The following is a 13,704-nucleotide window of genomic DNA, read 5'->3' as shown; positions in this document are numbered from 1 at the left end:
TAAATGTTCAGGGAAAAGGTTTAAATAAATTAAATTTCAAAAGGATGATGAAGTACAATACAGTAGGTAACATTACAATAACATAAAATGCAATTGTTAATGCATTAAAATTCTTAGTTAGAAACAGACATTGTAGTGATATGTTAAAGTTAATTAAAAATATACAACTGTAATTGAGTAGTTACTCAATTTAAGGCTTTTTAAATGCATATCAGACATTTATTCATTCATTTTCAGCTTAGTCCCTTTATTAATCAGGGGTTCCCACAACGGAATGAACTGCCAACTTATCCAGCATATGTTTTACACAGCGGATGTCCTTCCAGCTGCAACCCAGCACTGGGAAACACCCATACACACTTATTCACACACATACACTATGGACAATTTAGGGGATCCTGAAGAAAACCCACATCAGCACAAGGAGTTCATGCAAACTCCACACAGAAATGCCAACTGAGCCGAGGCTCGAATTAGCGACCTTCTTGCTGTGAGGTGACAGCGCTACCCACTGCGCCACCCTGCCGCCCATATCAGACATTAACTAAGAGTTTTACATGATTAATAAATGCTTGTCAATGTATTAATTTTAGTGGAGCGTTACTGTACAGAGTTAACAAACAAAAGGACTATAAATAGTCACAAAATTTTCTATGTTGTACAGTAGGTCGGATTAAAATGTGAAAATGTTTGAAAATAAATCAGTCTTTAAGTATTTGTTGCTGTGATGAACAACAACTGAAATGCAATTTATCCTATATTTAATATAGAATAATAATAATAATAATAATAATCATTATTATTCATGACATTTCCAAATAAAGTAAAAACAGAGCATTTCATTCTAACATTCAAGTTTTTGCCCTTACTATACATAAGCCACATACCTCATGTGGACATTACAGAACTATTTAAACAATGTTTGAGAGCAGTCTATGGCACATCTAAACCATTAAGAATGTATTAATGAAGACTTTTTGAAGGAATATGGGTATTGTACACTGTAAAACCCAACTTTATCAAATGGAATGAGTGTAGTAAATTTAATGAAAGTTAATTCTTCTTATTTGAAAAGAGTTTTGAACTCAGTGTTGAAGGTGATGAGTTAATTAAATAACTCATTACTTTAACGTAAATGGAGTAAGTTCACAGTACTCGTATAGATTAGTTTTTTAACTCAAATGGTTTGTAGCAATCGGTTTCCTCAAACGGTTTGAGTTGTCTGAACTTATTGGGTTTTACAGTACTCAGTTGGTTTGAGTTCTGTTCATTTTTCAGGTTTTACAGTGTTCAAATAGCTTCGTTTACTCAATTGGATTAGGTTCAAAGTACTCATTAGGATTAGTTTTTGAACTTAAATGGTTTTTTGCAATCGATTTCTCCAAATGGTTTGAGTTACCTTAACTTTTTGGCTTTTACAGTGTAGGTATTGTGGTGGATATTAGAGTATTGATCAAACTACATTGTAGAAGATTAGATTGATAACTTACAACTTAAACCATGATCCTATAAACTGATATGGAACTATATGTTTGAAATGATATTTATCAAAAACTGTGAAATAAAATTGTGGGAGGACAAGGAAAACTTTCCAGCCCTCTTGCAGTTAATTTTATAAACTGAAACACAGTAGTGAAACATGGAAATTAATTAGTGAAATCAGTGAAGCATAGCAGAATAAATGACTCTTTTAATTCATTCCCTTCCCAGCTTGGAACAGAAACAAGGTCTCTGCAGCAAAGCAACTCTATAGAAGGCAACCAGGTCACACCTGGGTACATGATATTCATTTCAGTGCAGCCAATGAGCATTGATTCTGTCTGATCTGACAAACAGACGCTATTCTAGGTTAGCCTTTTACAGAACTTTACAACTGGTTTTACATCAGGATGTCTTGATGAAAAATGTGTATGTGTTATAGAATCTTTCACATAAAAAATGACAGAGTGAAATCCTAATGAGTACAATGTACATCAAAGGGTAAAAACACTTTCATTATCTTGTTATATAAATGCTGGGTTGTTTCAATCCACATTGTGCAAAAATAAGGACAGACATTGTTGTCAGATGAAAATTTAAATTTGAAATTATTTTAGATTTTAACCCAATGGTTTCGCTAGTCCATTTTGTTTAACATCTTCTCAAAGAGTATCATTCAAAGATTCATTATTTTTAAAAGCCTACTTTCCAAGAAACTATTCCTCTCTGATTGATCACATAATCCAGTCTGTACTAGTAACTTGTCTTATCTACTGCCAACAATGATTGACAGAAGACAAACAACAATTTCCATGTCTGAATTTCAGATTTAAAGGCTTCATCATTCTACAGCAATACACACTGTGCTTCAGTAACAATGACCTTTTATCAGTTCAAGTCTGAGTTTGAGTCCTCTGATGACACACTGTAAAAACTGAACTACTCTACTTAATTAACCCAAATTTCCATTACAAGCAAGACCTAAGCCGGACATTTCAATTTCCGTCTTTTCCACTATTAAAGTATAGTTCTCTTAAAAAGGAAAATGATCGCAAAACGTAAACTCAAATCAATGACTCCAGGTCTCACATTCTCAACAACTTCACTGAAAATAAAGGATTTTTTTGTAAAATTGATGCAAACAATTTCTATGCGTTGAATAAAAAAAAATTAATCTTGTAATAATTTAGTAAAATCATCCCAAATTGATTGTTTACAACCACTTAACGTAAAAAATAGTAAATTCAAGGAATCATCTTTGAATAATTTTGTTCAGTGTTCTTGGCTGATCTTTGACTCAGCATGACATACTGTATGATGTAAGACACATTCTTAGCGGAAGCTCTGGTCAGAGAACGTAGTTGTATGAGCATAACTAAATGCCAGTAACTAAGTAAAAGTGGAAAACAAGAAGTAAAAAGGTATAAAGGAGAAATTCACTGTAAGAAAATAAGAGCTTCAGTTTTTTGAACAGCTGTATTTGTTTGAACTGGATTACATCCTCATCATCATCATCATCAACATCGTTCAATGTAAAACCCAACAGTCAACTTTATCAAATGAAATGAGTGTAGGTAACTCAAAATTTACTGACAGTTAATTCCACTTATTTGAAAAATAGTTTTGAACTCAGTGTTGAAGGTAATGAGTTAATTAAATACCTCATTACTTCAACTTAAATGGAGTAAGTTCACATTACTCATATACAGTAGATTCGTTTTTTTTTTTAAACTCAAATGACTGATTGCAATCGGTTTCCTCAAACGGTTTGAGTTGCCTGAACTTGTTAAGTTTTACAGCACTAAGCTGGTTTGAGTTCTCTTCATTTACTGTGCACAAATTGCTTCGTTTACTCAAATGGATTAAGTTCACAGTACTCATCATTGGGATTAGTTTTTGAACTTTAATGGTTTGCAATCGGTTTCCTCAAATAGTTTAAGTTACCTTAACTTTTTGGGTTTTACAGTGCTGTTGTGTGTTACGTATGTGTCAAGTCAGAGGTCAGCCAAGTTGTTGACAATGCACATTTGGAAGTCAGTAGTTGGAAGTCAGTGAGTTATTAGAGTTAACTATTTATAAATAATGATGTAAATTATATTGTTTGAATCACCAATAAGCTTGTTATTGTGACTGGCACTTAACTTGATCGGGTTCAGGTCATGCAACAATAACCCATAGCATCTATTCAGGCTACTAAACATAAGCTACAGTATGTAAGAGACTAGGTAAATTGAGACTAGGTAAAAATTCGGTAAATCTTGAACTCAAAGCTATTTTGCTGGATTTGGCAGCTTTGAGTAGAATGTTCTTGTTAAGTATTTACATCCAGATGTCTGGTGTGCTATAATAGTTCATGTTTAATCCACTGGTTCATTTTCTCTATTATTATTTGCCGTCATCATCAGAGGGAAAAAAATCATTTCAATAAATACGATGATTGGTTAGTTTTCCCACTATTATTATAATATGATGATGACTATATGAATAAATTGGTAAAATAAATAATACATAAAGAGTTATGGTTTTTCAAATATCTATAAACGTTTAATTTTATTTTCAAGGAGAAAAACACACAGAAATATGTAAACACATATTATATAAAGCTTGACATCCAAGATAGAACTACCAATTTGGGTGGTCATCCTAGTGAGAGTGTAAGAGATTGATTTTGCAACTTCAGTGGTTGTTATAATAGGAGTTGGAACAAAGAGGGGATAAATGTTTAGTCTTGACAGTAAATGCTTCTGTCAACCTGATGTCCACAATATAAGCCAATTACAGTGTTTGAGGGCAAGCCGAAATATGCTAATTTGTTACAGATGTACAGTACATAGACGAGAAGCAGAAGTTTGCCATTAATTCTACATTATTTGCAGTGCACTTTGATCTGTAAAACTCTACGGAGATTTAGCAATAAATTAAACATTGCATGATGTTAATATTAAAAAAGGCTAATGGGGCACTTTAATAAAAGCTACACATAGCTTACATCTCACAGTAGTTACTTATGCCCTCATTCCTCAATGAATGAACTGTTTAAGCTGAACATAAAACCAATATCTAGTCCATAATCACGCTATTTAATCTGTACCATACAGCAGGATGCTTAATATACTTTAACATCCAGGAAACGGGGAATTCAGCACAGGAGCCTGACATGTAAACAAGACAGATCAAAGACTGCCACCATTATCTCCCATGAAACCAGTGATCAGCACTCATTACTTTCTGATATCTAGGCCACGTCAGATTAGCCTTCATATAATAACCGTTCACATACTAAACCCACTAGATTGACTAGAATTACCTAATTTCCAGATTGTTTCAAGTCCTATAAGCAGTGTGGTTTCTTTTTAAAGCAATAATGTGTTATGGCTATGCTGTCTTGACATTGAAAACTGCATTTCAAAATCATAGAGTGGGCTTTTTGGCAGACAGAATTTCAGACATAAAGCCAATTATTTCTTTATTTATTTGAAAGAAAATGTCTCGACATCTCATGTACCTGTGCATCTCACTTGATAAAGAACAAGTGTAATACATTTAGTCTTTCTCTTCTCTCAAATTGCAAATGCATAAAGTTAAGGAGCAGTCATGCAGAATGAACACTGACTGTGGCTCCAGAGATTGATTTTGAACGTGACCACTGAATGAATGAATGAATGAACGAACGAACGAATGAATGAAGACCAGCATATCCTCAACTCTCTCTATTAATTAAACATAACACACACGAAACGCTCTACAACACCCACTTACCTCCACGAAATAAAAGCAGGGTAGCAAGGTGACGCTGTCTTTGGTCATCTTGCCTTTGAGCCTTTCTTTCGCAGACATGATCAACGGTACGTTCCTTTATAACGCGGTGCGTAAAGAGAGGAACACTAAAGCCCAGCTCGAGCAATTTCTCTCCGTGTGCAGTAATTGCGCTCCTTCAGGCTGTCGTTTTCTCCATCCCCAAGTGCGCTTTTACTGCGGATACAGACACACGGAAAGATGCTGTATCAAACCTGGCCACATCATGACTGAAACCATGACAACACAACCAGCATCCCCCGAGGACGCGACGATGGAGATTTTAACAATGTCCAACACCGATTAATGTTTTATGACAACCTTCAACCTTCTTGTTGGAGGCAATATGCTGACCAGATGACGTCAGAGGTGTGCTAAAAACCCATTTTCACCAGCAGCTCTCTCGCGCGCGCGTGTGTGTGTGAGGTGGGGGCGTTCACGCTCGTTCTCACTATCATGACTGTCAAATGGTTTAAAATTCTCAGAACGGTTGTAGATAAGGCGTTGTTTAGCATAATTGTAAGCATAATTGAAATTATTTGCAAAACAAACAAATAATTTAATCTAGAATATTTAGCGTGCATGTAACATTAATGCACACACACACACACACACACACACACACACACACACACACACACACACACACACACACACACACACACACACTTGAAGTGTGCTCATATGGCTTAATTTCTTTTTAATGAAGTAGCTTCATATGTGAACAACAAATGGTTCAGAATTTTAAAAAGTTCAGTGTTGGGAACTCTAATTATCCCACAAATGAATTAAATTAATTTAAGAATTTTTCGATGCTCATTAGGAGTGAACTGAGAAAAAGTAACAATCAAACTTGAATCTGCTTTTCTTTTCAGTAGGCACAGACGCCATCTTGTGGAATGTCCAAGTCATGGCTATAAGACATGCACTGTACAGTACAGTGCTCAGCATAAATGAGTACACCCCCTTTTAAATGATCAATTTCTCAATGAATATAGGCCTAGCGTCTTAGGTGCATTTAAATGTGTTTTATTTTAGTGTTTTATTAAACATTTATATCTATTAAAATAAAAGTTTTGTCAACATCTTTAGGAATAAAAATATAATACATTTAAATTCAAATCAGATAGGCTATTGCAAAGTTAAACTGGCAGCACAATATATCATCACCTTGGAATTATAAGGTTCTATCTGTGTCTGTGTTCTGAATGATTTTGAGATATTGAGCTTCAAAGTTTTTTTTTTTCATTCCATATAGCAAACAGTATGTGTTTAACACTAGTTTTTTTTTTAAATAAAGCTCTTAAAATATAAACAACTTATAAAAATAAAAACATCCCATAATGTAAATAAGTTGTCAGTCATAGATAAGAATATATCAATAACTCAATTTTAACAAAAATGTCAGGTAGAAACTTATAATTCTGAGATGATGAAATGTTTTTTTTTTTCTTTAGATTTTTCATGTTTATTACAATTTATTTGAAATTTTCCCCAACATTTTAATTTGGATAATTTAAGGACTGTGTTCATAAGTTTTTTTGCTAAATTGGTTCCAGTTTTCCATTTCCATTGGTTCCAGACTTTGGTACTGACTTATAGTGTATACACACATATTATAAAGCATTCAATAGAAGATATTATTTAAAAGAGGGTGGCATAGTGGCTCAGTGGTTAGTACTGTTACCTCACAGCAAAAAGGTCGCAGGTTTGAGTCCCGGTAGGACCAGTTGGCATGTTTGTGTGGGGTTTGCATATTTTCCCAGGGTTGGCATGGGTTTACTCCGCGTGCTTCAGTTTCCTCCATAGTTCAAAAACATGCGCTATAGGTGAATTGAATGAACTTATGTCCATAGTGTATGAGTGTGTGTACAGTATGAACGTTTCCCAGGGTTAGCTGGAAGGGTATACGCTACGTAAAACATGGTGGAATAGTTGGTGGTATATTTAGCTGTGGTGACCAATGAAATAGAGACTAAGCAGAAGAAAAATGAATGAATAATTTAAAAGAGAGATATGTGAGTGTACTCATTTACACAAAATATACATTACATATATGCTGAGAACTGTAAGTGGAAAAGTTGTGATTGCAAGTGCTTTATAATGCATCTATACCTTCAACATTTTATTATTAGCATCCTTTATGACAAGTAACATATGCATTTGTTCCTTAGTGGTCCATACTGATGCATTAAATTTAAGTGGTAATATCTAGACATTTTTAAAGGTAATGTACAGTTTACTGTATAGGTGCAAAATGTGTAAAAAATGTTTAAATAAATAGTTTTTTAAACATGAAATAGTGAAGGACATAGACAATGGTGTGATAAATATCAATAGTTGATAAATGGCAACCTAAAGGTGGCCTCAAATACCAGGAAAAAATATATGGATTAAATAAAAAGTATATATATTTACAGTATATAATAACACACATAAAATATATACTACTTTCAGCTTCTTTTTTTTTTTTTTTTGGAGAGAACCTATACAACAATCTGTTGAAATAATGTTAAAATTTAGAATAGAATAGTTTTAGTTTTCACACACACACACACACACACACACACACACACACACACACGCACACACGCACACACGCACACACGCACACACGCACACACACACACACACACACACACACACACACACACACACACACACACACACACACTACCTGACAAAAGTCTTGTGGTATCAGAAGGGGCTAATATGAAAAGCTTAAGCCTCTAAGCCTCTTTGCTTAGACAAAAGTCTTGTCACTTAACAGAAATAGTGTACGGTATATAAAGTCATGGTGCAGTGGAAAAAGAATGTTGTGTATGACTCCCATGAGCTTGGAGGACTGCATCCATACATCTCTGCAATGACTCAGATAACATATTAATAAAGTCATCTGGAATGGCAAAAAAAAGCATTCCTGCAGGACTTTAGAGTTCATCAAGATTCTTTGGATTCATCTAATCCTGGAGCACCTTGACCCTATTTGCTTTTAGCAACTTTAATGTGGAGGCTGAAGTATGAGAAGGTGTGCTATCCTGCTGAAGAATTTGCCCTCTCCTGTGGTTTGTAATGTAATGAGCAGCACAAATGTCTTGATACCTCAGGCTGTTGATGTTGCCATCCACTTTGCAGATCTCTTGCATGCCCCATACAGAATGTAACCCCAAACCATAGTTTTTCCTTCACCATATTTGACTAATTTCTGTGAGAATCTTGGGTCAGTAAATAACTAATTGGAAAATTCTACCTTCTGCCATTTTTTCAAATGATCAATGAAAAGTCAAAATATTATTTGTTGCTCTTACAATATCTATCTATCTATCTATCTATCTATCTATCTATCTATCTATCTATCTATCTATCTATCTATCTATCTATCTATCTATCTATCTATCTATCTATCTATCTATCTATCTATCTATCTATCTATCTATCTATCTATCTATCTATCTTCAGTGACAGCCTATTTCTTAAGGATCCTGTACTACTGAATACATTTTGGTTTTGACCTAATAAATTATTATTATTTAAAATGAAATAAAATAGAATTCAGTTATTTAAAATATGTAATATTTCGCAAATTACTGTTATTTTTTGTAAAATAACTGCATACGTGGTGAGCATAAGAAACTTTTTAGAAAAACTTTTTAAAAATGTACACATTAATTATAGACATACGTATGTTCTATTTGTCAAAAAGAGTTTAAATAATAGCAAAACATTATGTTCTGTACTACAGCAACTTTATAGATTTCAAAGAGGCACTTTTAAAGAATATGGACATTAATGCAACTTTGGTCCTATTAACTTCTCTAAAATGCTGCTTTGTCTCCCTCTCATGGAGGTCTTCATGTTTACACCACATGTCAGCTATAAGGATATTATCAACAGTGAAATAAATATAGCATTGTAATCCAGTATAATAAGTAGACATGGTAAAACTATTGTATTGCCAATATTTCAGTAATTCCCATACAGCAGGTAAACTAAAAGGGTTAGTTCGCCTAAAAATGAAAATTAACTCTAAAAATTATTTTGTTGCACTCAATGAGCTTCTTCTGTTGAACACACAATATATTTTAAAGAACGCTGGTTTTTGGGATCCATCAAGTTCCATAACAGGAAAAAATACTATGCAATCTATGGCACTATCAACCAGCATTTTTCATAATATCTTTTTTTTTGTGTTCAGCTGAAGAAAGAAGCTCAAGTAGATTTTAATTAAGTGAAGGGAGTGTGGCTGAATTTTCATTTTTGAATGAACCAAAACTTAAAGGCAATTTATAATGTCACAAATCATGTTAAAGTCTTTATTAGTCCACTTCATGAAGTGAAATGCACTTAGAATGATTGTGTGGATTTCCTTAAGCTTAAGTGTTTATCAAAGTCTACAAGCGTTTGTCTAAAAGCAAGTGGAACATTTGTGTCATTGATTGGTATTGTGTCAACACCTTCGACCTGTTGATTTTGACTGAGTGTGCGAGTCTACTGCACACACACAGACACACAGATTGACCTTTTTAATGCATGGTCAGGCACACTAGCCAATGAAACTGCTGTATTTGAGACTATTTTTCATATATGATGCAATAATACACTTGGATAAACACATCACATACCGAGAGCTTATTTGGAATGGGAAGGTTATTGTAAAGATGTGCAAACATGAGACATTATATCACCTTGCAGAAACACTGACACTTCAACCTGCATGTATACAGTATATCAGGGGTATCCAAACTCAGTCCTGGAGGGCCGGCGTCCTGCAGATTTTAGCTCCAACTTGCTTCAATACACCTGCAAGGATGTTTCTAGAATGCCTATACAGGGGTGCCCAAACTCGTTCCTGGAGGGCCAGTGTCCTGCAAAGTTTGGTTCCAACCCCAATCAGACATACCTGGGCTAGCTAATAAAGCTTTTACTAGGCTTTCTTGAAACATCCGTGCAGGTGTGTTGAGGCAAGTTGGAGCTAAAATCTGCAGGACGCTGGCCCTCCAGGACTGAGTTTGGACACCCCTGGCCTAGTAAGAGCTTGATTAGCTAGCCCAGGTGTGTCTGATTGGGGTTGGAACTAAACTTTGCAGGACACCCACCCTCCATCACCAAATCTGGACATCCCTGCAGTATATGTACTAAAAAAAACATGTTCAGCATTGCCCACCGTGCGTGCCTGTCAGCATGCTTTAATCTCTGTCCTCAGCTGCCTCAGACAACAGACAGTCATAAAGGAAGCAGATCTTACGTAACATATGTGAGAAATACTACAGTAAGAACTTTAACAATGAGTGTACAAAATAAACCTGATTTAGCGTCCACAAACCGGGATTGAAGCGTCTTCTTTTATAATTGTACTGACACGCAGATGGGGTGATGAAGTAAAGCTTAAATACATTGCTGAAATTTATTACAAACATGCACTGTTTTATAATATTTTAAACTTGTAAAACTCACTCGATCACATTTTATGACGACTGATAATCCTAGCAAACTGAACAGACCTTTTAATCCTGGTTGCTTTAATTCTGTCTTGTTGATATGCTCATACACGTTACTACGGAGAAATATTAATACGCAGATGTCAATCAAATCGTTGAGCGCGGGAACCACACTCCTACGTCAAGTTGTGGTCGATCTGAAAACCGCTCCAATTGGTCTACTGTTTTTATGTTGTTCAATTAAAAAAAAAAAAGGACTGGGTGTGTTTATATCACCCAAATATGGCGGTCTATACACTATACACATGTCTGTCTAAACAGCTTGAAAAGTAGATTTTTCACCTTAGGTGCCCTTTAAAGGGAAAAAAAGGGAAAGCCAAAAATGAAACCTCTCTCATCTTTTACTTATCCTTGGCTTTGTTCCAAGCTGACTTGAGTTTTTTTATTTAAGTTTTTTTTTCTGTTGAACACAACTGAAGATATTTTGAAAAATGTTAGATCCCTGTTATCCACTGACTTCCATGGGAAAAATAAATACTATTACTGGCAGTTACTAATATGTCAATGTTGAGTAAATGATGACAGAACTTTCATTTTTTTAATTTCAATTTTCATCAACAGACAAATTTCAAATTATCAGGCGCAATTGTCACACAACCTCATGAACCTTGTACAAGCAAGTGCGGTTCAACATCAATCTGACATGACGAACACTGTTTCAATTCAAAGTATTTATACACAGCTTCCAAATGTGTCTTTCAATGTATGAGCAATTAAAGATTAAATTGATGAATCCTTCATGGTCTAAAATATCTCAAGATTCATTGTATACTAATTTGGACAGGATATTTTTTAATGAGTAAAATCCAGATTACACCTTAAAGTGTGCATTGTTTTGATATGAGTTCAATGATATGTGATAATTACATGTTAAAAATACAAACAACACGTTAAACTTGAGGCATATCTTACTAAGATGGATTTTATAGACCGACAATTGTTTATATGTATTTTTAACTTGTAAATAAATTGACAATACTGTTTTAAAGGCACTGTCCATCCAAAATCTGTCATAATTTGCTCACACTTTACTTGTTACAAACCTGTTTCACTTACACAAAAGAAGATATTTGAAGCAAGCTGGAAAGTATGTGTTTTTCTTCCCATGGAATTCAATAGTTTCAGGTCTTCCACTTTCTTCAAAATATCTTCTTTTGTGTTCAACAGAATAAAGAAACATACAGGTTTGAAACCAACTGAGAGTAAGTAAACAGGAAGTAAATTAAAATTATATCTCTTTCTCTATCTAGCTCTCCCTTGGGCAAACTATCCCAATATAAATTTTACTGCTGCTTAATTGGAGATGAGATCAGTCCTCTGTAGGCAAGACCATCTCATTGCACAACACTCGGTTCAGACTTTGTGCACTTTAAAGCACTTGTCATTACTTCTGAATTGAGATGGAGCTTGTCTAAATTAATGGAACGTTAGTCAAACTGAATAAATAAATCAATCAATCAATCAATCAATCAATCCATCAATCAATCAATCAATCCAACTATCCCCCAGCAGTGGTTTCCATAATTTTGGGCTTTTTTTTTAATTCACACCAAGCTACATTCAAGTGGTAAAAGCCGATAATGTTTATTATTTGATGCTATAAATGGGAGTGTCATCAGAGGGTTGTTTATTCCTCTGAATGATTGGTCACTTTTCCAATATAAGGAAGAACAGCTCTTTTTGCTTAACCTTTCCATTTTGTGCCAATCTGGGCCAGTCAGCGTGTGGTGCATGTGAAAGTTCAGGCAGCAGACTTGTTGCCTCAGTGACTCTGCATGCTGCATTTGTGCACAAAGGCACATCTTAAAGTAAATTTCAGGTGGGTGCAGATAATACAGCATAACAATTTAATCATGTGCAACTAAATAGAGTGCTTTAGTGATAACACAGTGAATGAATATTTGATTGGTACAGTAACGTCTCTCAAGTGATGATGGGAAAAAATGGAAAACATTTGTCAAAAACATGCATACACACAAAAATGACGTTTATCGCTTGTTCATACTACTTATTTAAAATAATGAAACAACAATTCTTGAGTTTTTTGGTAGACAACTTAATTGTTTTATATTCAATTCATGTAATTTTGTAAAAAACTACTAAGTTAACAACATTTGTGTGAAACATATCATTTTTTTACAGTGTATGCACAAATTGACACCCAAGTAGTGTGCTGGATATGGGCCAGTTTATTAATACAGTATCAGATATGCTGTAATAAATGTTTTATTCATTGTTTGTTTAAGTTTTATTAACATTGACTATTGGAACCATATTGTAAACTATTACCATTTTGAACCATATAGTTTATGAATAAACTTAAGACTAACATAATAAAATAATAGTAAAATAAAATAGTAAACTGCATAATAAATATATAACTTCCATTTTGATTTCATTGGGACTTTACTGAAAAGTCTTACTCATTCTGACGCTGTACTTTCACAAGAGGGCAGCAGTGCACAGTTTCTACCTCATTCATCTTCAAAATACCCTGAAGTCCTCACTTTGTGCATGTCTTTACTATACACAAAATCTAAGGAGTTCATTTGTTCAATTACTTTTAAGATATATGTATAAGACTATTCTAATTATGAACTAATAGAGATCACAAAGATCCACGGATACAACAAAAATCTATAATATATTGAGATAAAGCAGTTGAAGTGCATGTTCACAGGCATCCGATCATGACTTATTAAAGTGTGGCACGCCTACAGCGCGTGCGGCTGCCCAGCCTGAGCTCCTCTAACCCAATTCCTCCTCAGACTCCAGCGCACTTCACAGCGCTCTGTCAGCGACACAATGCGCTTCTATCCCTGCAGGATTTTATGACATGTCATGGTGGAATAAGAGGAAATCATGCCAAAACTACCATAGGAACCGGAGGCCTTTCGTTTATTTCCCGGGATCCGTTTGAGCCTCATCGACA

At 34.6% G+C, this 13,704-nt stretch overlaps 1 protein-coding gene across 1 annotated transcript in view; it reads right to left on the bottom strand.

Moving 5' to 3' along the window:
• The window catches only part of plppr4a (phospholipid phosphatase related 4a), a 39,463-nt gene extending 33,838 nt beyond the window's left edge, over positions 1 to 5,625 (bottom strand). The window contains exon 1 of the mRNA XM_087240681.1: positions 5,239 to 5,625. Within this exon, the coding sequence (XP_087096807.1) occupies positions 5,239 to 5,316 (78 nt within the window). The 5' untranslated portion in view covers positions 5,317 to 5,625. The remainder of the gene's footprint in view (positions 1 to 5,238) is intronic.
• Between the last annotated feature and the right edge of the window lie 8,079 nt (positions 5,626 to 13,704).

This window comes from Danio rerio, chromosome 2, assembly GCF_052040795.2.
Source record: "Danio rerio strain M-AB ecotype USA chromosome 2, GRCz13ab, whole genome shotgun sequence".
Taxonomy (NCBI): Eukaryota; Metazoa; Chordata; class Actinopteri; order Cypriniformes; family Danionidae; genus Danio; species Danio rerio.
The sequence above is the reverse complement of the archived record's forward strand: the minus strand, read 5'-3'. Positions and strand labels throughout refer to the sequence as shown.